General features: G+C 37.9%; 1 protein-coding gene and 2 long non-coding RNA genes across 3 annotated transcripts; 2 read left to right on the top strand and 1 right to left on the bottom strand.

Moving 5' to 3' along the window:
- Nucleotides 1–572: 572 nt before the first annotated feature.
- Nucleotides 573–1,542, top strand: LOC124274854. The gene is made up of 2 exons (XR_006898056.1): nucleotides 573–1,442; nucleotides 1,476–1,542. It is a non-coding gene; the product is annotated as an uncharacterized LOC124274854 (long non-coding RNA).
- A 6,316-nt stretch (nucleotides 1,543–7,858) lies between these two features.
- On the top strand, nucleotides 7,859–23,167 carry LOC124274849. Its single transcript, XM_046710216.1, has 13 exons — nucleotides 7,859–8,161; nucleotides 10,173–10,222; nucleotides 10,915–11,006; nucleotides 12,930–13,065; nucleotides 13,770–13,867; nucleotides 14,544–14,850; nucleotides 15,754–15,900; nucleotides 17,214–17,373; nucleotides 18,278–18,411; nucleotides 18,774–18,838; nucleotides 19,552–19,722; nucleotides 20,088–20,143; nucleotides 21,274–23,167. The coding sequence occupies exons 1-13, from the start codon at nucleotides 8,110–8,112 to the stop codon at nucleotides 21,423–21,425; spliced, it is 1,620 nt and encodes a 539-aa protein (XP_046566172.1). The 5' UTR covers nucleotides 7,859–8,109; the 3' UTR covers nucleotides 21,426–23,167.
- On the bottom strand, nucleotides 13,599–20,804 carry LOC124274850. The gene is made up of 3 exons (XR_006898055.1): nucleotides 20,641–20,804; nucleotides 17,794–17,797; nucleotides 13,599–13,609 (listed from the first exon to the last, which is right to left on the bottom strand). It is a non-coding gene; the product is annotated as an uncharacterized LOC124274850 (long non-coding RNA).
- Nucleotides 23,168–23,579: the final 412 nt, after the last annotated feature.

Below are 23,579 nucleotides of genomic sequence, written 5' to 3'. Positions count from 1 at the left end.
AATACAGTATGTATTGTTGCATATTATGATACACAAGAGTAAAAGTTTGGTTAAAATGGCTCTGTAAAATGACAGTGCGCCTGGGTATGTTTTCACTGCAGGACATTGTTCATAGCACAGTCCTGTTGGCTACTGAAATTATCGTACTGTCATTGTGATCAAACACAGCATTATAGCATGATATGTGTCAATGTATGACAACCGATATCAATGTGAAGACGTATTATGATTCTCATGGACATTTTATGGATACGAGAAATATTTGTAACATATGTTATATTTGGGATTACACTTTCTTAGTAAAGTACAGATTCAAGTACTTTTGTTGGGTTGAGTCCCATCCGGGCTTCGAACCCACACCCCAGAGTGGGGCACCTAATCACCAGCACACAAAGTCAGGGGCCTAACCCGTTCAGCTACTGCGCCTTCCGCATGGGCAGGTCTGACTTTGTGTGCTGGCGATTAGGTGCCCGACTCTGGGGGAGTGGGTTCGAAGCCCGGATGGGACTCAACCCCACAAACGTAACAGAATCTGTACTTTACAAAGAAAGTGTAATCCCAAATATATCATATGTTACGTTTGACCCCTTTCTAAATGGCATTGTGTATTCACGAGAAATATTGTCAAACTTTGCCTTGTACAGTGTATATTGAAAAATGCACTTATTGATATACAAATGTGGTTTCAGATTTTGTGGCTGTTATTTAGTCTGCTTATGGCTGTACTTTGTGCAGTCTTCCTTGTGTTTATCTCTTCGCTGAAATTTACAGCTGATAAGTAAGAATAGGTAGTATTTGTCTTTGGAATGTGAGTTACAATGTCCAGTTTTGGTATGTTCAAGTACATGAAGTCAGTGCGATAAAGATGATCAACGAGGTTGGTCATTAACACTCATTTGACTTAAACAAATTTTGTGAGAATTTGTACGTGACCAGGTTATAAGATTCTCAACTGAAGGCTTTGTTTTGTTGATCTTTTTCCATGCATTTGTGGAACATTTACCAGTATTTACTTTTTTGTTTTGCTTTGTCTCAAGTTTATACAACTTACATTAGTTTTTTAGTTGCTCATGTTGTTCTGTCTGTTTTCAGCTCTTGTAGTTTGTGCAATATTGCATGTTTATACCTTTACATTTCTACTTGTATTGCAACTGTATTAAGTATATTTGCTCAATGTTATGTATTTGCTGGAAATGTTGTAAAATAAGATCTGTTAATGACAGGTACATTGTTTTCGAGATCTGTCCAATAATTAAACAAGGTTTGTTTCAGCAATGACATGTATCTACATGTAGAATTATGACCTTGAAGCATTAACCCTTGATGTACTGAATAGAATCAGGAGATTATTTACAACAAACTTTAAGCCAGAAAAGATGCTATTTTAAGCATTGTCATTTGGAATGGTCCAGAGGCTGTGGGTTAAATAGTGGTTAAAGGCGGTTAAAGCTTTAGCTTGTCACATGAAAAGCCAGTTTCTATTCCGCCACATGGTAAGGTGTGTAAAGTCCAAATTGGGGATCCCCTGCTGTGATATTGCTGGAATATTAAAAAGTTGAATATAACCAATCTCGCTCACCCACTTGGAGCAGACTCAAAAAGAAAGGTATCGTTCCAAATATGAGTATTTATCATAATAGAGCACAATGTAATACTTTTGATAATGAGTATAACACTGACTATGGTCATGGTCAAATGAAATGTAATAGGTAGTTTTTTTGGCTCATAATTATTTGTCATAATGTAGGCATTGTTTAGCTTCTTTTCCTATATTATCATGTTAGCTGTTGAGAATTTACCTACTTGTAGCATTGTGTAATAGCATTAAGAAAACCAAAGATTAGTTCAGTTCTTTGTGAACTTTGGTTGTGTTACTTTGAGTAGACATTCAGTTTTAAGCAACTTCCCATAGTATTGGTCATAGTTCTGTCATATTTGAATAGCCTCATTACAAATAACCTTTGTATCATAATCATTAGGAATATAGTGTCATATTGTGAAAACATTCAGTAGCTTTTTCTGTATTTCTGTTTTCTCACAGAGGAATTCTTTGACTTAACGTGAGAAAATATTACCTACTATATTCGTACTATATACACAAAGAACTTAATTAAGCACCCCTGTATTTTTGCAAAGATAGGTTTTCATCACGTACACAAAACTTCTTCTTGTGACCATGATGGAAAAACATGAGTTTTACTGACCCTTATGACCCTGATAAAAAAAATCATAAAATACGACAAAATGATTGGAATCCATGTTGCTTTTATGATCATAATTGCTCATTTTTATAAAAAACACTGATTTTCATACAAAACCATGTCTGTAGAAGTATGGCCCTGGAATGTTTAATGTTGAATTTATTGGTGAGAGTGAACATTCAAAATGTCATTTTGCATGTCTTACACGATTCAAGGTCAATACCGAGTGTAACCTCCATGTGACTGTACGACAGCCAGCACTCTTCTCTTCATACCCCGTCAGCCTCCTGATCCTCTGAAGGGGCAGTCTACACCATTCCTCGTGTAAAGCAGCTTCCAATTGGGCAGGTTCTGTACAGGAGGATCCCTTTATTGCACACAACGACCAATCATGTTCCAGATATGCTTCAAAGGGTTAAGATCGGGACTCATTCAATCATGAGATATGTCAGGGGGTGCTTAACTAAATTCTTTGTGTATATGTTTAGTAATGAGTCATTTTTTTGTCCACATGGGGTCTCAGGGCCAACTTCATGCTATATCATAGAGACACTTAAACATGTATAACATTTTCAGTGTTTGAATAGCCTGACCTTTCAGGATTTGTAATCACATTTCCTATTGTCTTTGCCTAATGGTATATTTAAAGTTTATCGTATTTAATGTATAAGTAGTTGAGTGCCCAGGATGAATGGCAAGTTTCCTAGGTTGACATAATGTATCTTTTTAAGAATTATGAATGACCAGATTTGCAGATTACAACAGCCGCTTCTGATGATCAAATCAAAACGCTAGGTTAAGCCAGGAAACTGCAGTGAGGGAATATTGCTTACTATTTTCAGACCTTATGTTTCCTGAGAGACATTTTCTGGCACTGTTGAAGCCATGCAATGTTATCCATTGTTGGCTTATGATCTTTGCTAAGGATAGTGGTAGTCTCTTGAGTGACAGAGTCTGGAACAGGTCAGGCACTGAGAGTCTGTTGTCACAGGAAGCGTGGCAGTCTTGCAACATTCTGGGGCAGCTGCTTGTCGTTCTGCCTCTAAAGAAGTTGATGCCTTGTGGACGATGCTGCACCAGCTTGGCCGGACAAGTACTACCTTCTTTAATTTGGCAGGCCATCACCACTTCAAGCTTTCTTTTAGGCTGTCCTTGAAGTGATTTAATGGGTGTCTCTGCTTTCTCCTTCCTTCGACCAATTTAAATTATAGCACTGAGTATACGCATGTTGGTTAGCACCAGTCTGTCTGAATTTGTTCTGACCCTTTTGTTATTTACAGCACAGATATAAGACTTGAAAGCTGATATTGTGTATGTATTGTATCTTGCTATGTACGTTTACAGCACTTTTTCTCCAACGTCTTTTGCAATGTTGAATATTTATTTGCATATTATCTCTCACATATTATCTGTCAACATCGTGAGAACCAGTCATTGATTCATCCAACACTTGTGATACTTCTCAGCATGTGTACATTGCCATCCATTCATCAGCTTATATATTGGATCATGTCCGCCCTTGATCATGATGGTTGAGGATGATATGGCTGCATGGTACGATTGTAACAGTGAAGTCAGATGTTATTCGTATCTTGATGTAATATGTTTCAAATTGTATTAATATCATCTTGATTTCATGTTGTGGAAAGTAATCTTTCTGAGAAAAGTAAAATCTATTTAATCAAGATTTATTTAAGTCATATTTAATTTTAATTTGTATCCAATATAACTAATAATATGACTGAATGAAATTGTATTTCTTTCAATCATGTCTTTATTTCTGGTAATTAAGTGTAAATTATAATGCACAGATATTTTCAATATTTTTAGACACTGGAATTAATTCTAATTATTTTAGACAGCATAAGTTTGAAAGGGTTGAATACATGTTTTTTCAAAGAATTTTCATTATGCTTCTTTCCATTAATGTGTAAAGTGGTAGATACAGAAAAAAATTCTGTATAATTTCAAGCTTGCTTTATTTTGATGTACAAGAGTATACAGGATTTTACTGGGTTGATATTTTGCAATGTTAAGACCTCTGAAATTTTGTCAGTTACTTCAGAGAAAACAATTTGTGTAAACTCTGCTGATAGTAATTTTAAAAATTATATCCATTCCAATGGCTAGCTGCTTGAGCATACTGAACTTGTAACAAGCAGGACAATTAGGTTAAAAGGGTACCACATTTTTATATTTAAAAGACAAGTGTGGTCTTTTCTAGGTCAAGTGTGATGCAATTTTTAGAAAATATCCTTGAATTCTTAATGTACCCTGAGAAAATGGATCTTAGTGGAACATTGCATTACATACCGGTACAGAAATATCTTGTAGGTCTAATGGAGACAGTCTTAGCGTAATGATCGCCATGGCTTGCCAAGCATTTAAGCAGATCAGATACAGACATAGTAATCATTAATGTTGCATTTCTCTGTTTGATACATGTCAGAAAAATTGCGTCAAAGTTGTTGTAGATACTGATGGATCAGTTGAAGCATCATTTGCTCATGTTTGTGTTGTAGAAGTATTGAATGAATGTTAAGCGAAAGTCAGTGCTTCGTTGTAGGTTGTGTTTTTTGCTATGTAACTCTCCATCCTCATTTGTACTGTTGTGTAGACTCAATGTGATGTATTTGTTTCCAAGTGTTACAACACGTGATCTGAACATCATCCTTCCAGTCACTCACCATCCTGACATCATACATCTTTTATAAATGTGTATCTGATTTGTCTTTTCAATAAAACCTATAAATGGCATCTGATGTGTTTTGTTATTTTTCTACACATATGATGGACAGAGGAATTTCAGTATTTCCTGTAATCTGATTAGTTGGAAAATGTTGTTAAATGGGATCAATCCTCTATTCTAAAAATACTGTATCATCTTTTTAGCTCGGCAAAATGGATACAAAACACTCCAACGCCTTTATCCACATACCTTCCAAGTGAAAGTTATTCATGACCTACACTGCACTGGGTGTCATCCCTAAAATCATTCTGGAACTCAAGAACAACTCTTTTGACAAAAGCAGCAAATATATACTGAGAGAAACAAATAAGGGAACACCACTTCATGGCAGTGTTCCTTCATTATCCCCGCCGCACGTTTAGCGCGAAGTGAGGGATATAGTATTAGGCTCCGTCCGTCTGTACGTATGAATTGGAATATCTTAAGAACTGTTCACTAGATTCTTTTCATATTTGGTACCTAGGTTCATCACAGTATGAGAAAGGTCCAAGTCAGGTTTGGTGACCTTGACCTTCATTTCAAGGTCACAAGAGGACTTTAACGTTTTACCTGCATGTTAAGCTATCTCAAGAACCTTTCGCTGGATTTTCTTCATATTCAATATCAAGCTTTATTTGGGGAAGGCGCAGGGCCCAGTCAGTTTTGGTGACCTTCACATAATTGTCAAGGTCATGGTGACACTTTGAAGACTTCAGCATGTAAACCTGCATGTTAAGCTATCTCAAGAACCGTTTACTGGATTTTCTTCATATTTGAAACCAAGCTTTATCTAGGGAAGGCGCAGGGCCCAGTCAATTTTGTTGACCTTCACTTAATTTTCAAGGTCACAGAGACACTTTGAAGATTTCACCATATTAACCTGCATGTTATGCTTGTCAGCGAGATACCTCAAGAACCATTCACTGGAGTTTCTTCATATTTGACACCAAGCTTCATCTAGGGAAGGCCCAGGGCCCAGTCAATTTTGGTGACCTTCACATAATTTTCAGGGTCACGACGACACTTTGAAGATTTCAGCATGTTAACCTGAATTGTCAGCAAGATATTTCAAGAATGGTTCACTGGATTTTCTTCATAGACTTTCAAGACTTCCCTTGAATGTTTTTCAATAAGCAATTTCTTTAGTACTATTTTTGCATATTTCATACACTATGACATTCATGTCAAGGTCAAAGTCAGTCTTGAAAATATGTGTGTGTTTGAACGCCTAAAGAGCAAGATATCAAGAGAGGTTGATTGGTCATGTTTTTGTTGACATTTAACTTAAACTTTCATTACTTTATAAGTTTGATTTGATAATTTGCGGCTGGGGATTATGTCACCTTAGTGACAATGCTTGTTTATTTCTTAGATTACCTCGCACAGTGCTATTCAAAGCTGGTGATGAAAACTGGAAAATATTAAAGGAACGCTTGGATTTTCCTGTGTTCCTTTATTTGTTTTTCTCAGTATATTTCATACCGGCAATGACAGCTGAATGGATTGTATGATACCAGCGTTTAAAATTCCTGCCTGCCCGACCATCCAGAATGTTCCTTTTTCATCTTGGACAGTCAAATATCAAAAGTAGCCTGTCCGGTGGTCAGGTAGATATTTCTCTGATCTTGATTGAGAGGCAGTAAATGCAACAGACTTCTAGTTTCTAAACCAGGCCATGTACCTTAGCCTTAACCTTACAATACATGCAGTAAAGTATTCAGTAGCCTTATTTTTTGGTTTTTTATTGTTGAAAACTGGACAGGCAAGTTTGTATCCGGACTGGTAATTTTTTTTAAGTTACCAGTCTGGCTGTCTGGCTTGGAATTTGGGGAGTTTCAAACACTGATGATACTGTAATAAATCATTTGCACATGATCACAGAAAACTGTACATTAAAAAAAAACTGACCAGAATACAATGAATAATTTCAGAACTACTTCTTGCCTCGTCTGGGCATGCTGGATACATATTATATATGGAGCATTTAGACAATACACAGTGGGATAGAAGAGATAGCAACATAATTGCAAAGAATATGAGATAGTATTGATGTACAAAGATTACAATATGATGGCAAAGTCAATTTGAAAGTTCAATGTTCAAAATAATCCAAAGAGATTAACAGAAAGTGAGTTTAGTTTTATTCCGCACTCAGCAATATTCCAGCTATATCTAAATAATCGAGTCTGAACCACACAATCCTGTGATCAACAGCATGAGCATCGATCTGCGCAATTGGTATACGATGACATGTGTCAACCAAGTCAGCGAGCCTGACCACCCAATCCTGTTAGTCGCCTCTTACGACAAGCATGGGTTACTGAAGATCAATATTCTGACCCGGATCTTCATGGGTTAACAGAAAGGGGTTTCATTAATTTCAGTTAGGTATACTGACGACCAGAAGATGGCTATTGTGACACAAGCATGAAAGCAATCAAGGATCGCATAGTGGTGGATGATGTCATGATTGCACAGTGGAGTAAAAACTGGGAAAGAAGATGCCTTGGTCTCTGTCTTCTTTCTTTGGATTTCTAAGCTTTTCTGAAATTTCCTCATTTTCAAATGATTGATGTTGATACGGAGAATTTTGGTTTGTAGTCAGGATGTTTGATGAGATTTTCCAAAATGGCTGATTTCATGTCAGATTTTTCAATGATGCCATTTTAGAAAATTCATTATCTTGAAGTGAACCAACAATGACTTGCAAAGTTTTGGACAAACAATCAGAAAGTACGTAATTACTGTCCTTTTCATTTCCTTTGCCATAAGCATTTCTGCTCTATGTATTTAATTCCTATACACGCTGATTGATGAAAACGTTTTGTGTCGCCGACTCGATATTGCAAAAAGCGGCGTAATATCCCTAAGTAGTAGGATTTGGGATTACCTCCCCTGTGTATACTGCGCATGTTCGTAGGCCAGGAAGTGGGGTTTGTTGAAATTGACAACCAAATTCACATCAGCAACCGATTGAATATCGCTCACATTTAGGATTTTTGGAATATGTGTGCTGTTCACTGATAAGGGATTAGCGAAGATGATTCACATATGTGCTGACACTTGGGATCAATAACGTCATCTTAAAAACAGAAGGAGCACCTGTTTTGAATGTTTGTTCACTGTTTACATTCTTGATTCCATCATCGGTCGGCCAAAAGTGGACACACACATGCAAACATGCTTAAACAGAAAGAGATCATACAACTACTAGAAATATCGAACCTTCCAGGTAAGATCATTACCAATTATGAATCGTATGTATACTAGCATAACACTATTTGGCCTTTGAAGATTTATATTTAATCCGACACCTGATTTTACGGCGCTTCGTATCTTGTCCATTTCGATTGAAAATCAGATCAACAAATGTGACGAATATGATGAAGTTGTATTCAAAACATGTGTTACTACCAAGGCAAGTCTCGAGCTACATGTTATTACTTTGCAGAAACTTTATTTTTAAATTTAAATAATGGCCAGTGTAAATTATAAAATGAAGTGTCCTCGTAGGACTCAATAACAAGTAACAAATGGACCAGGTGATTTAATCACAGGAGCCCATTTTCCAAGTTAAAATGGACACCTGATAGTCCAGATTGACCAAAAAGGTATCAGAATAAAAGATAGTTTTTACTTTTATAAATGTTAATTTTATTTACATTGTACATTCACCATCCTTTAAACTTAAGTGACATACATACACACATGAATACATGTAAAAAGCTTTTGCATATCACACACATGATTTGTCTGTTGTATTATGTTTAATTGGTTTTAATGCTAATGTCCATTCTAAATTTACATTGTTCATCTCACAACGTCAGTGATCAACCTCACTATGGCCCAAGTGTTCCACATTTCATCAGTCCCACACCTACAACAAGCACTGTCTGGTTTGCCATATTACTCATTGGGAAGCAATCAAACCAATAAGCGTTGATTTTGTTAGAGCAAGGGAAACAAGTGTACTGGCTACCAGCAGTAAACGGGCTGGACACATCGGTGAATAGCTAATTGAGTATCATGATTAATTTTGTTCCATTAATTTAATGAACAGCGGAGTAATTTTGTAAATACAGTGCACTCTGTCTAATTCGGACTGGCTTGGGACCAACTAAAAAGTCCGAATTAGACAGCAGTCCGAGGTACACAGATTTTAATGGAGTTATCTCCCTTTGATGAACATACGATTGTGCATGAAACACATATTACATGAATGCGTATAAAGATGAAACACTTACTGACAAAGTACATGTACATTTGTTTATTACATCCAGGCATATACACTGTCATAATACAGGGCTCCAGATAATTTTTCAACATCAGGAGTACGTACTCCTTATTTTTTCAATATAGGAGTTCTGGATAAACTTAAGAATACATTTTGAGTACTGAATGGAATTTAATGGCGTGTCAGTAATCTTGTGTTTCGTTTCATATATGCACCACAACATTACTAGTCTTGTGTAAACAGGTCAATAAATAATAAAACAACACTCGTTCAGAAAAATACGTCTGTAAATGATTCTAAGACCATACACCATTGCTGTGGTTCGTATCTGCTACGTTTTCTAAATTATTTCCTACCGTATCGTGCATATTTTTTATCCGTACATACACCAATACGTCCCTTATCTGGAGCCCTGCATATAAATGCTTTAGTTTGTGCAGAAATCAGCCATCAAAGACTCTGACTGACTTTTTTATCTTGGTTACATGTGGCAATTCAGTGTGCGGGCGTTTTCATGGTCGCTCAGACATTTTGCCCTGATTTGATATCACACTGTGTCTGAAGGCCTCTTAAATGCATAGTGACATTGACACTGAGATTACATGATAATCTCAATTATAGTTTACAAATTAGTGTTAATCGCATCAAAGGTAAATAAGCGTTCACTGCTTAGTAAGACCAAGCGGTCTTGGCCAAGCTGAATTGTTTTCATATATATATATCTTTTGGGGCTTTTGTCTGAGATGTCTGGGGCTTTTGTCCAAAAAGGGCTTTTGTCTGTGGGGCTTCGGTCCTGCGGGGCTTTTGTCAGGCAATCATTATATGCATGTTCATAAAAGTAGTTTACTGTTATACCATTACCATGGTAGAATTACTGTTTTCCTAGCCCTAATGTTTGTTTGAGACCAGCTTCTATTCTAATTTGGGTTTTGTTTTTTGAAAGCCCGCATCTAGGTTTGATGTGTACGTAGTTAAAAAAATTATGCCATGCATATTCACTTTTTAACAGGATCTGTAAAGAGTAGAGAACTAGCAGCTGCACCAAAGGATATACGCAAGGTAAGTTGTTTTTTCATTTAGACATGCATGAGTAGAGATTCAACTGTGGTCTAGTTGCTTTATGAAATGCTGCTTCATGTGGGTAAGCAAAGGTTAAATAAACTTTATGTTCCTTGTAACATAGTAATGGTCAATGGGTAGTACTGTTTTTCTTTTCTTTTTTCTTCTTTTCTTTTCACAATGTTTGAGGTGGTTGACTTGTTAATGACTGATGTTAGTCACAGTGTATCTTGAATAGCTGTCCGTCACATAGCTACAGAATGATATTTGCAGAAACTTTCATAATTTTTTTAAATGAAAATGTTGCTTTCTTGACAACAGTTTCTATCGGATAAAAGCATTTGGCTCACAGGTGAAAGGGCCAGGTGTCAGACAGGAATTGTGTTTTAATGGGGATGCAAATGCTGAAATGAGTCATTAAGTCACTGATAATTTAGCAAAAGGGCCTAACCAGCACAGAGTTGAATTAGATTTGTTTATAATTCAATGACTTTTTACTGAACCAGTCTGTTTATACCATAAAGATGTTGCAGCATAAAGAGAGACAGGAACCAGCCTGTCGTACGTTGAACATCATCAGACACACCTGTTACACACTTGTTGAGTGACAATTACAGTGCACATGGTGTAGAGATTATCCAAACTTTGTTTTTACCCAAAAGTATGACATGACAATGATTCTTCTGTTACAGTCCTTGATACAGTCTGGTGACAAGCAAAGTGAAGATGTCCAGATAAGTGCAGCCATTGAGATACAGCGGCGTGCGAGGGGATACAAAGCCAGGTATTACACATTTACTTTTAGCCTACCAGAGCTATGATCATGATAAGTCCATGACTGGTAAAAGTGTTACTTTTCTGTACTTTACTTCCAAGGATATCAAAGTTTGTACCTATCAATGATATCAAAGTTTGTTCCTATCAATGATATCAAAGTTTGTTCCTATCAATGATATCAAAGTTTGTTCCTGTCAATGATATCAAAGTTTGTTCCTATCAATGATATCAAAGTTTGTTCCTATCAATATCAAAGTTTGTACCTATCAATGATATCAAAGATTGTTCCTATCAATGATATCAAAGTTTGTACCTATCAATGATATCAAAGTGTGTACCTATCAGTGATATCAAAGTTTGTTCCTATCAATGATGTCAAAGTTTGTTCCTATCAATGATATCAATGTTTGTTCCTATCAATGATATCAAAGTTTGCACCTATCAATGATATCAAAGTTTGTACCTATCAATGATATCAAACTTTGTTCCTATCAATGATATCAAAGTTTGTACCTATCAATGATATCAAACTTTGTTCCTATCAATGATATCAAAGTTTGTTCCTGTCAATGATATCAAAGTTTGTTCCTATCAATGATATCAAAGTTTGTTCCTATCAATATCAAAGTGTGTACCTATCAGTGATATCAAAGTTTGTTCCTATCAATGATGTCAAAGTTTGTCCCTATCAATGATATCAAAGTTTGTCCCTATCAGTGATATCAAAGTTTGTACCTATCAATGATATCAAAGTTTGTTCATACCAGTGATATCAAAGTTTGTTCTAATGGTTCTTATTCACTTTCTCTTTCAAATTGTACTGACCTTGAGAAATGGTTGAATTTGATTGGACAGATGTCTCAAATAACAGTAACGTTTCTCAGATCCGAAGAGACTGTTTCACAGTGGTAGCCAGTCTTTAAAACAAAGTACTTCTCTTACAGTTGTAGTCCGGAGGTAAACAATTGTGCCAGACACTTTTGAGGCAGCCAGTCTGACACTGTCTCTGATATATGACTCTGAGTTTCGTTTTGGGGCGATGGGAGTAGCCTAGTGGTTAAAGTGTTCGCTCATAATGCCAAAGACCGGGTTCGATTCCCCACATGGGTACAATGTGTAAAGTCCTGCTGTTGCCCTCTGCTGAGTTGTTCCATGATTATGGTCCTACTCTGCATCATTACACAGAGGGGTGGTGGGGTAGCCTAGTGGTTAAAGCGTTCGCTCCTCAAACCGAAGACCCAGGTTCGATTCCCCACATGGGTTCTTATTCAGGTGTCTCCTGCCTTAATATTGCTGGAATATTGCTAAAAACGGCGTAAAACAATACTCAGTCATTATACAGAAATTCTATGTTTTCTAAAGTAACAAAATTCCATTGACAATGTGAATGAACATACAATACATACAAATGCAATACACAACTGAATGAAGTTAAGTATGTAAGGTTTGTACAACACTAAATCATGGTTTAAAATAAGTAACAGTAAAAGCTGTATTGCTAGTAATAGCTTGGATACTGGTTTATGGGAGTATACTTTGTCAGTTACAGCGCTAAAATGTAATGGAAAACATTGTCTAAGAAACAAGTAACAGAACCCATGAAGATCTGGATTAGAACTGGTCCCATGCTTGTCGTAAGAGGCAACTAACAGGATCGGGTAGTCAAGTTCTCTTAGTCTTAGTTGTTGACACATGTCATGAATGTATCCCTATTGTCTGGATCGATGCTCATGCTGTCAATCACCGGATTGTCTGGTCTAGACTCGATTATTTACAGACCGCCGTCATATGGCTGGAATATTGCTGAGTGTGGCGTTAAACAACAAACAAACAAAATAAATAAATAACAGTTATAGTGTAAGACAGAGCTGTTGAGCAACCAAAGAATATATTGATATGTAATTGATTATGACATACTCCCATGTTCCAGATGCAATGTGTATGATGCTATAGAACCCAAGACAAGCAGCACCGCCGTCTACAGTGACAGCAAACATCATCTACAGCGACTGAAGGATGTTGAAAACCTGCAGGACTTCATCAGCATTGATGTTCACACAGGCGAGGTAGAGGTCAACTGTAAACACTGGTCTTATAGAATGCGATACAATTTATTTGCCAATACACAAGACGTATAAATACCATAAACCTCAGTATACTGAGACCACAACAGTATCCATCTGTTAATATTGGCCCTGTCATCTCCTGTGCCACAAGTTGCTGTTTAGAGTTATCTCCCTTAGTAAAACACGCATCCAATGATGATGGGTTTAGATCCCAGATTCACCCTGTTCATGTTTCTAGGATTGTCAGCACTATATACTGGTCATTGATTGGACAATACAGTAGTGCTATATCAACTCGAAAAGAATTCTTGTCTAAATATAGCCGAATTGAAATTCCAGTTTGGTTATTCTCTGTTATAAGCATGGTAATCTCATCAAATATGAAAGTTCTTTTTAGTATCAATGGTCAAAAATTTGTATTAGTATGCCATTGACATTAAAAATGTATTGATACTGTTAAGATCCAGGTTAGAATAGTTCTTACAAACCATGCTAGTTGTAAGAGGCGTCAAACAGGATCGAAAGGGTAAGACTCCATCCATTACTTACAGACTGATGTCAAATAGGTGGTATATTGCTGAGCGCACCTTACACAACAAACAAATAAATGACACGTCAATATCTCGATATACATTAATATACCTTGCCAAAGTGGCAAACCCACCCACCCCACTTCCTGAATCAGTTCATGTTATGTTCCCCAGGGAGAAGAGCCACCCACTTCAGACAAGATGATGATAGCTTATGAAGAATGTGTAAGGAAACTGAAGTCGGCTGACGTGGCACCTGAAGAGATACCCACGTAAGTGCAACAGTGTCAGTTGACCTGTGTGTATTTATCTAGATTTGTTGCATTATGCATTCTGAATGCACATATGCATTGACCTTCCACATGTTCAGAATATGTATCCTACAAATCTGGCACTCAATAACATTTGGTTTAAATGTGTCAGATTTGAACTCAAAGAGTTGATCTGCCATTTTAGATATATGTCCTGGAAATAAACTATATTCTACTTGGGCCAGAAAATACAAACATGTGACTCCTTGATCCCTTGTAATAATGTAAGTGATGGGTTTAATTCCAAGATCCCATTTATTATGTATTGATGGGTTTAGATCATAGCTCTATATTAATAATGTAAATAAAGGTTTAAATTCTAGACCCCTTTAAAAAGATGTAAGTGATGGGTTTAAATCCTAGATCCCTTTTAATAATTTAGTGATTCAGTTTAGGTTTTAGCAATATTCCAGCAATATCACGACGGGGGACACCAGACATGGGCTTCACACATTGTACCCTTGTGGGGAATTGAACTCAGGGTTTTTTTGTGACTAGAGAACACTTTACCATTAGGCTACACCACCGCCCCTTAATAACGTAAGTGATGGGTTTGATTCCTGGACCCATTTTAATGTGTATGTGATGGGTTTGCACCAAAGATGCATTTCTCACAGCCTTATCTGTTCTGTTCCAGGTTTGAAGAGTTTAGTGCAGCGTATCTCCAGATTTGGGAGGGCAAAAAACAAGAACAGGAGGAGGTCCGGAAGGAGCCGGTTATAGCCAGCCGGGGTTCATCAAGGGCAACTAACTCACCATCACAGCGCCTGCAACAGCGGCACTATCAACACCAGCAGCGACAGGACATGTCCCCACAGCTGTCGGACAAAACAGCCATCAGCATGCAGCAGAAAACCACTGTTGTGGTCAAGAAAATACGAGAAGGGCCAATACCGGACACAGATGCTGTGATAATTATACAGAGAGCTTGGAGAAGGCACATTGTAAGTTGAAGGCACATTAAAGGCACATTGTAAGTTGAAGGCACAGTGTAAGTTGCAGGCACATGGAAGGCACATTGTACGTTGCAGGCACATGGAAGGCACATTGTAAGTTGCAGGCACATTGAAGACACATTGTAAGTTGCATGCACATTAAAGGCACATTGTAAGTTAAAGGCACATTGTAAGTTAAAGGCACATGGAAGGCACATTGTAAGTTGAAGGCGCATTGTAAGTTGCAGGCACATGGAAGGCACATTGTAAGTTGCAGGCACATTGTTTCAAGGGATATTGTAAAATGAATTGGAGTTCATGGTACATTCTGATTTGTTGGACAATGTGGGCATTTCACTGTGATCCATACCTTTGCTATCTGTTCCCCATGCAACTGACACCTCCATAGTCTAGTGAGCTAAGTGTTTGCCTGAAGTGTGATAGGTCAGGAGTTTGCTCCTGGCTATATGACACCATGAGAGGTTAACAGATGGTACTTGTTGTTGTCCTGCCTGGTGCTCTACAAAACAGGAATTTCAGATTTTGGGATCCCAACGTTCAAAGTCTTTAGGAGAATCCCCAGTGCCTTGAATTTTTTTCAAACCCATATTCCATATTTTTGAAAAAAGGTAGTGGAATTCACTCGTATTTCTGATAAGAAAGATGGTCAATTATTACACAAGAAATATTTTAAATGAATTAAAATAGACACTATTTATGCATACCATCTTCTTTATTTTACTGTAAAAATGATGGTTCAGTATTGATCCATGTACTGACTGTCCATACCGAAACATTGTTACAACAAAAGGAAGAAGGTGGGACCTGTAAAATGAGTCTACTTTGTCATCCATTAACCTCTAAGAAAGATCATCAAAGAGTCACAAAAATAACAAACTGTTATTTGTACAGGATGTCCAGGTGTATCGTTACTATCGAGACCTGATCAACTTCCGGACCAGGGGAGATCCAGGTCTCATGCTGAGATGCATCAACCCCAATGAGGCCAAGATGTTGGATTCGGCAGCAGGCATCCATGTGCGCTTCCGCCTCGCTGGGGTGAGTGGGGATATTGTTGACGTTCAGATACAGGCCTCAAGTTGGGAAAAGAAATGTCCATCCCTTGAAGTGAATCAGCTGATGTGATCTAAACCACCAGTTGTCTGACTACAATATTTGTGGAAGCCACAGTGGCTGAGTGGGTTAGATGGCTGACTTTGTGTGCTGGGCCTAGATTTTCGAAGCTCTCTTAGCACTAAGATAGTCATAAGTTAATGTTAATGTATGGCACTAATGACTATCTTAGCGATAAGAGAGTTTCGAAAATCTAGGCCCTGGTGATTAGGTGCCTGGCTTGGAGAGTGTGGGTTCAAATCCCGGATGGGATTAAAAGTACTAGAATCGTTACTTTACTGAAAAAGTGTAATCCCAAATGAAATATGTTGCATTTGACCACTTTCTGAATGGCATTGTGTATTCATAGCTGATGGTCAATATTGTGAGGTTGTGGTGCACAGGGAATGTTCATTTGTGTAATTAACAAGAATCTTGACTTCCCTATCTTGTATGTTGACCCTCCCCTAATGCTTGTTCATTTGTTTCAATGATGAACATTTGGTATATTTTATTATCATCATATAGATCACAGAATATGTGCATATCATATTTACCATAATAAGCCCACTTGATGCTTAGATTGACAAATAGGGTGCTTATTAAAACCATACAAAATAACTTGCATTTTGTTTATTTTCAAGGTCATCATGGCACTTTGACCACTTATCAAACTCTTGTTAACGCGATATCTCATGAACTGTGGTACCCAATGTCTTCAAATTTGGTGACAGCTTACATTGAGGGATTATGCAGACACCAGTTGGTTTTGGTGACCTTGACCTTCATTTCAAAGTCACCACGACACTTTGACCACTTTTCAGACTCTTGTTAGCGCGATATCTCATGAACTGTTGTACCCAATGTCTTCAAATATGGTGACAGCCTACATTAAGGAGATCACTCAGACACCAGTCGGTTTTGGTGACCTTGCCCATAATTTCAAGGTCATAACAACACTTTGACCACTTTTCAACCTCTTGTTAACGCGGTATCTCATGAACTGTTGTACCCAATGTCTTCAAATTTGGTGACAGCCTACATTAGGAGATTACGCAGACACCAGCCGATTTTGGTGACCTTGACCTTCTTAGTAAATATGTTATAAATATTTCGTTCTTCTTTAGCGGCGTGGGACATTGCCACATTAGTGGCAAACACTTAGATCTAGCCTGTAGATGAGGCTATGTTTAAGCCTGGACACAAACTGTAGCAGCATCACTGTAAGGAGTAATATTAGCTACCTCACATCCTCACAGGAGAGATTCCCTCCAAACATCTACTACAAGATCTTCACCCACCGCAACATCGTCGACATGTGTGCCAACAGCCCAAAAGATTACACGCGACCAGAGGCCAAGCATACCAAGGCCAAGGACAAACACACCAAAAACAGGCCAGTGATTGGGCCGGGCGCAGGTCAGTGGAACACTGTAGACGCAGAATAATCATTGGTTTCGTTTCTTTACTGCTCTTTTTAGATAAATGTAGCAGTTTGTTTTTTCCAATTCTTTGTTAAAGGCAGACCCACAGACCATTCAGACAGAAAAAAAATAAATGCAATTTTCATTGCATTTTAAGCTTTTGATATATTTTTTAGATAATTGTTAGATGAAGCAAGGTTTAGTTCGGTATGTTTGTGCATTGTTTGGTTTAAACATTTCAGCTTATATTTCAGCATGATGGATAAACTATCGCTATATGAGTTCGGATGTTCTTTAAGTCTTTGAGAAGTATATTTCATTAAAATTTTGTTTGTTTGTTTGTGACATGAAACAATGTGAGATTTCCAGAAAGAGTATGATGTATTAAGGCTTTCTATTAAGGGCTCATACTCACAAAGCTATGTTAGCGCTACTCAGTGAGTCTGTGAGTGAGTGAGGTTTTCTACACAGCTTTTGGCAATATTTTAAAAATATCACAGTGGAACACTTCAGATATGGACTTCACACATTGTACCCATGTGGGGAATTGAACCCGGGTTTTGGGCATGACAGCTGAGCTGTAACCACTAGGCTACCCCACCACCCACATTTACAAGTGCTTGTGCTGAGATTTGTGAAGCATTTACTGTGTAGAGAAATATTAAAATGTGAAGTAGCATTATTCATTCCAAATCATGCACACCACACAAATATGATTTGGGTCACAAGGTAGAACATACCCTGTTGTTAGGGGCGACTAATGGTTATGGATATTCATTTATTTGAGTTGCTCATAATATCAAGCACTAGTTTGTATGGTGCCATGATATGGCTGGTCTAGGGCTAATGGCAGTGTTTAACAACAAACATTCATTTTATGTTGTGTTGATCCTTTCCAGACAAAGATGGATGGTATCAGAGAGTTGAGAACAATGGCTGGCGTCTAGTGTCTGATCGTCTGATCCATCACATTATGTCTGACCCAGTCACATGGCAGACATCCAACAAGAAATATGAATTCCACCATGATAAGGTAACCAGTCACTTCAAAGAAGTCAGATATGATCAATGTCGAAATTACCCTTTTCAGTTTGGCCCCATGTCACATCAGCCACCATTTTGTTCCCAACAGGATTCCTAAATGTTTGTGGTATAGTGACCATATGGCTCGTGTCGGTTGGTACTGTAGTTCCATAACAGGTTGACCATCAGTTGATGCTGCGGTGACTGCCTGAACTGAGGCTGAGTATCTAAACTGAGGATCAGAATCAGGCTTTGGATTTGAACTGATGATCTTAGGATTCTGGTATTCCTGAAGGATGCACATCTTCATTACAAATTGAAGCATCATAGAAGACTCATTGTGTGTGATTTGGAATATTGTCCTGATTTCAGTTGGCAAGGAAACAAGATGTTGAGAAGAGGAGGAAACAGAAGAAGATAAACTGGATGAAGAAGATGTAAGTTTTGGATGATGCATCCACTGTTATCCAAAGTGCCAAATTACATCACAATTCGACTTCAAAGATACCCAGAACCATTTGCCGTCATCATTTAGAGAGTGTTTCGAATGACATGACCCTTGAAATAACCATACTCTCAAAACTACACTATTCCTTTGTGGCTGAAGCCAGCATTGACACAACCAGTACTGGCCTCATCTTGCTTCATACCATCTTCAGACAAAGCATGCTTTGGTAGCTTAAGGACTTCCTTCCCACACCTAACTGACCGGGAACAAACTGCTGAAAGATAATGTATATATGTCTTCCGATTCAAGAAATGTATTTGTGGGTTTGCTCCAAGAAAGTTCAAATTCTGAACTAAGATCTGTGCCAAACTCCACCTGAAGGTCTGAATGGACCAGGTCCTGGTTCTAAATTAGATTTGTGCCATGCGCTTGTTCAGAAGAGTCAGTTTGATTGGACGTTGATTTTAAGCTCATGAGATAGAAATGCTTTGTTAATGTTTTGATAGACGTTATGATAGACCTCTGATAGGTTATGGGTCTAAGATATTTGTCTGATTGGATATCTTCTTCACAAGAAAATTGAAAACTTTGTGTGGAGAATCAGGTATATTTTTCATTCATATGATAAATTTCATTTTTACTAATACATATGTTTAATGTTACCAAAAATATATGTCCACAATGCCATACGTTTGTTGGCAGGTACCATGATGGCATGTTGAAGGCCAAGGCTGATGACTACGAGACCGTGAAGCTGATAGAGGGCGCTGCAGCTGGGATGGTGGCGACCGTGGAAGCGTCCGGAGCAGACGCACTGGAAGAATGGGAGGTGGACGAGCTGCTGGACTGGACCACCAGTCTCAACTTTGATGAGTATGTCGCTTGTCATCATGCTAGATCAGTCATCTCTTCAGTGAAAGAATGACAACCTTTTTCTTGTTTTAAACCATTAATTAGTCTTATGGCACCTGGGATGTCTTGCACTGGAAGGAGCCAGATGGTATTGTGTGGACCGAGAACAGTATAATTAGCATCAAGGTTTTGTGTTTGTTAAGCCAGAGATAAATTATTTTATTTTCAGGAATGATTTAATTAAATCCCCTGTCTTCTTTAAAAAATGTCAAATGTGATTAAATGACTGGAGTTATTTGTAGTATTGCATCGGTCAATATTTGTTATTGGTTCACATCTACATCTTTTAAACTGGTGTACAAGAGAATCTGTTGTCTTTGTTTCAGCTACTGGACAACATGGAAGGACCTTGCCACCAGCTCTCATTCAGAGGCCAAAATATGTGAGTATTGTTGTGTGATATGTGCGTCTGGAATATCTAGACTTAGGTCTTACTGTTTGTGGTCATCTGAGCAGTCACAGGGGAGTGTCGGAGGATCTCACTACTGGTGTGTGAATTCCAGAACTGAAAATAGTACTGCCGCATGTCTCGTTGTTTCCTTACCTGGACAGAACAAGTTCCTAGTACCTTTGCTTGTTTTGCTATGTGAATTCTTGTGCAGGAAACGTCCTGACTTCCCCTCGCTTGCCTCTCTATGGTGAAGCTGAGATAGAATAGCCACCACTACACTTGCTTCTCCCAGCATAAGAAATCTTGGACAGAAAAGGTACCTGGTACTCTTGTTCACCTCCTTTACTGGACTCTGGGGCAGAATAGATGCCCTATACCCCATGTGTCTTCCCTGAAGGTATTTTGACATAAAAAGGAACATTACTTGTCTATGCTTAATGTAGATAGTGTTTGGTCTTTTGACAACTATTGTCAAACAACCCGTTGACCAGCGTTTAAAATTTCCACCTGCCCGACCATCCGGAACAGTCTATTTTCATCTCGGACGGTCAAATTTCAAAAGCAGCCTGTCCGGTGGTCTGGCAGATGTTTTCACCCCTAACAGTAAATATATCATAACATCAGACAAGTTCTCTTGTCGTCAGTTTGCTGTGTTTAAGGTACTATGATAATTATGTTAAACTATTTACGATTGGACAGTTCATTTTACAATAACCAATCACAACACATGTACTTTCAGTTTACCTAAACTGGGTGCATTGCCTGTTAGTGCTTTGTTGTTCATTGCGATGCCTACACAGTAAAGTATTCAGAAACCTGATTTTTTTTTTGTTTTTCATTGTTGAAAACCGGACAGGCAAGTTTGTATCCAGACTGGTAATTATTTTTAAGTTACCAGTCCAGCTGTCTGGCTTGGGATTTTGGGAGTTTTAAACACTGCCGTTGACTATGATCTGGCTGGTGTAGTCTGTCACCATACCTGACTGGCTGAAACCAAGGAAGAGACTAGTGTCTGTTCTTGAAGCATATCTATACTTCTGTATACATACATACCTCTATAAGTGTATGTCAGAGCCATTCTCTTCACCTCACAGTGTATATGATCCATTCTCTCCTTTCAGCTGACAGACTAAGAATAGCCACAAACAGTATGGACCCTTATGAGTTCTCACTGTCAACTGGCCCGTCTCGCTTCCAGTCAACTCGGCAATCCCACAATACACCAGTGTCAAGCAGTTCAGGAACCAAGATCCATGTTCATGTGAACAGCTGAGAACATCAAGGGATGATGTCTTCACACAATGTTTCCTGTCTAAAAACTGGAACGTGATACATCTGACATTTCTTGGAGAACAGTTCAAGGAGGCAGTTATTTTTGTGCATGACTGTACTATCTGCCAGTGTTCAATAGGAAGGGACAACAGCTATGTAATGTTTCATGTGAAGATTAATTTCTGACTTCTTCCACTTATTGTGGAATAAAGATACTCGAAGTCAGTCATTAATTGACATTCTACGGACCAGTATATTAAGCATATTGACTGACTGTATACTTTGCACATCTGCAGTGACATTTTTGAAGTATAAAAATAAATTACAGTGTGATATGACCAGGCATGCTACATAATACAGTGGCACCTCCATAATCAAGACCTTGATATTCCAGAAACCTATCTTAAACACCACAAGGGGTCCAACTGCATGTTCCAATTCTATAAAGCCAAGACCTTTACTATCATCATCTAAATCATTTAATACTGCAAGTTTAACATTCTTAAAGGAAATAGGTTCAGCTTTTCATCAAACTAAAATGGTTCCTGGCTGAACTATAGTGATTAAAGAAGACAAAAATGTCTTTTATGGTTGGTGTTCAAAGCATGGTCAGTACAGTTCATGCTGTCCCTTCACAGCCTGGCATTTAGGAAAGAGACAAATGTGTCTACTTGGACTTGAGTGTTGATCACTGTTGGTCATTCAGCAGAAACCCTTGTGTGGATTCTCATCACTATCAATACCGTCGGCGTCACCATCTTCCCAAACATTCTTGGTGTACATGAAGTCATATCTTGCTCATAATTAGGAACCATGGTTCATATATTCGAGCTTCTTACAAGCTCCAGAAGGCTTGTTACTTTTAAAAGCAATGAAGCTATGCCAAATGAAGTTAGTTGGTTAACCAAACCTACAGTTCGTGTGTTGACCATAATTGTCAAAAATAATGAAATTAGAGGTTATTTTCTACCAAAATTTAACTCAGGAATTAGTTTCTGATAATTCTAAGAAATACTGTTAAATAAAGGTAATCAGGTCATTTGTAAATACAAGTCAAAATCAAGGTCATATGTAAATAGAGGTCAATTTCAAGGTCATATGTAAATAGAGGTCAATTTCAAGGTCATGTATTCAGGTCAGCCCAAAAGATGGATATGAAGAAAGCAGTCTACACAAGCACCAAATGAGCCCAGCTGCTATCTCCAACTTCAGTTTTGTTTTATGGGATTTATTATGCCTAGTTCTGTGAACCATTAGAGAAAATAAACAGCCAATCCTTCAGAAAATGTTGCTGATCTGGGACACTGGACTGGGCATTTGTTTGAACAGCTATGCCATTGGATTTATACGATGATAAGATTTACTGTAACAAACAAGGTCAGTTCTTTGATCGTCATTCTAGAAGTTAAGGAGATGAGGAATGAGGACAATTTTTATGGATAGACAGCTTCTTTATTCTGTATAGGCGACGTTTCAACATAGATCCTAATGTTGTCAAACAAGTCGAAACGTCCCCTATACAGAATAAAGAAGTTGTCTATCCATGAAACTTGTCCTCCTTAAACAAGGTCAGTTTGATTATTTATATGCTATGGATATATATGGTTACGGTGTTATTGAGTCTGTTGAAGTTTGAAATATACATAACTGAGTGCCTGTTTGATATTCACTTTGCCCCAAAGATGTTGAATGTACTTATCATGATTTGTTTACTTATACAAATGAAATAAAATGATGATTGCATTTAATTTTGTGTTGTTATTGAAAAACAAGGAATCAGTCATCAATATCCCCCACAATGCTAAATGCTAGTTGTGGATATGTCAACATGATTTGTTGATGGCACAACTACCTCAATGTTAGTCTTGGTCATTGTTGTTGCTATAGAAACTCAAATATAAAAATAATTTTCAAAATATACCAAACTCAAAAATCATCAGTTCATATCTAGACTAGCTATGTGCCTGGATCCCGATCCACAAAGTGTGCTTAATGTTACGACTTGTCGTAACTCATGGTACTACAAAGGCTTTGTGGATTGGGACCCTGGTTTGAAGAAACACTGTACAGTTTTCATGCTCCAGTAACATCATCTTGCTTGACTGGACATGTTGTTGGGGAAGGAACATGTCCCATAGCACTGTTGCTCAGATTC

The sequence above is a fragment of the Haliotis rubra genome, unplaced genomic scaffold (genome assembly GCF_003918875.1).
Source record: "Haliotis rubra isolate DU_JTF1 unplaced genomic scaffold, ASM391887v1 Scf195, whole genome shotgun sequence".
Taxonomy (NCBI): domain Eukaryota; kingdom Metazoa; phylum Mollusca; class Gastropoda; order Lepetellida; family Haliotidae; genus Haliotis; species Haliotis rubra.
This window is presented reverse-complemented; position numbering and strand designations above follow the sequence as displayed.

Coding starts and splice junctions, on each gene's coding strand:
- LOC124274849 (XM_046710216.1), top strand. CDS start 8,110: ATGCTTAAACAGAAAGAGATCATACAACTACTAGAAATATCGAACCTT. Junction 15,901..17,213: donor TGCGCTTCCGCCTCGCTGGG/GTGAGTGGGGAT, acceptor ACATCCTCACAG/GAGAGATTCCCTCCAAACAT. Junction 17,374..18,277: donor AGTGATTGGGCCGGGCGCAG/GTCAGTGGAACA, acceptor GATCCTTTCCAG/ACAAAGATGGATGGTATCAG.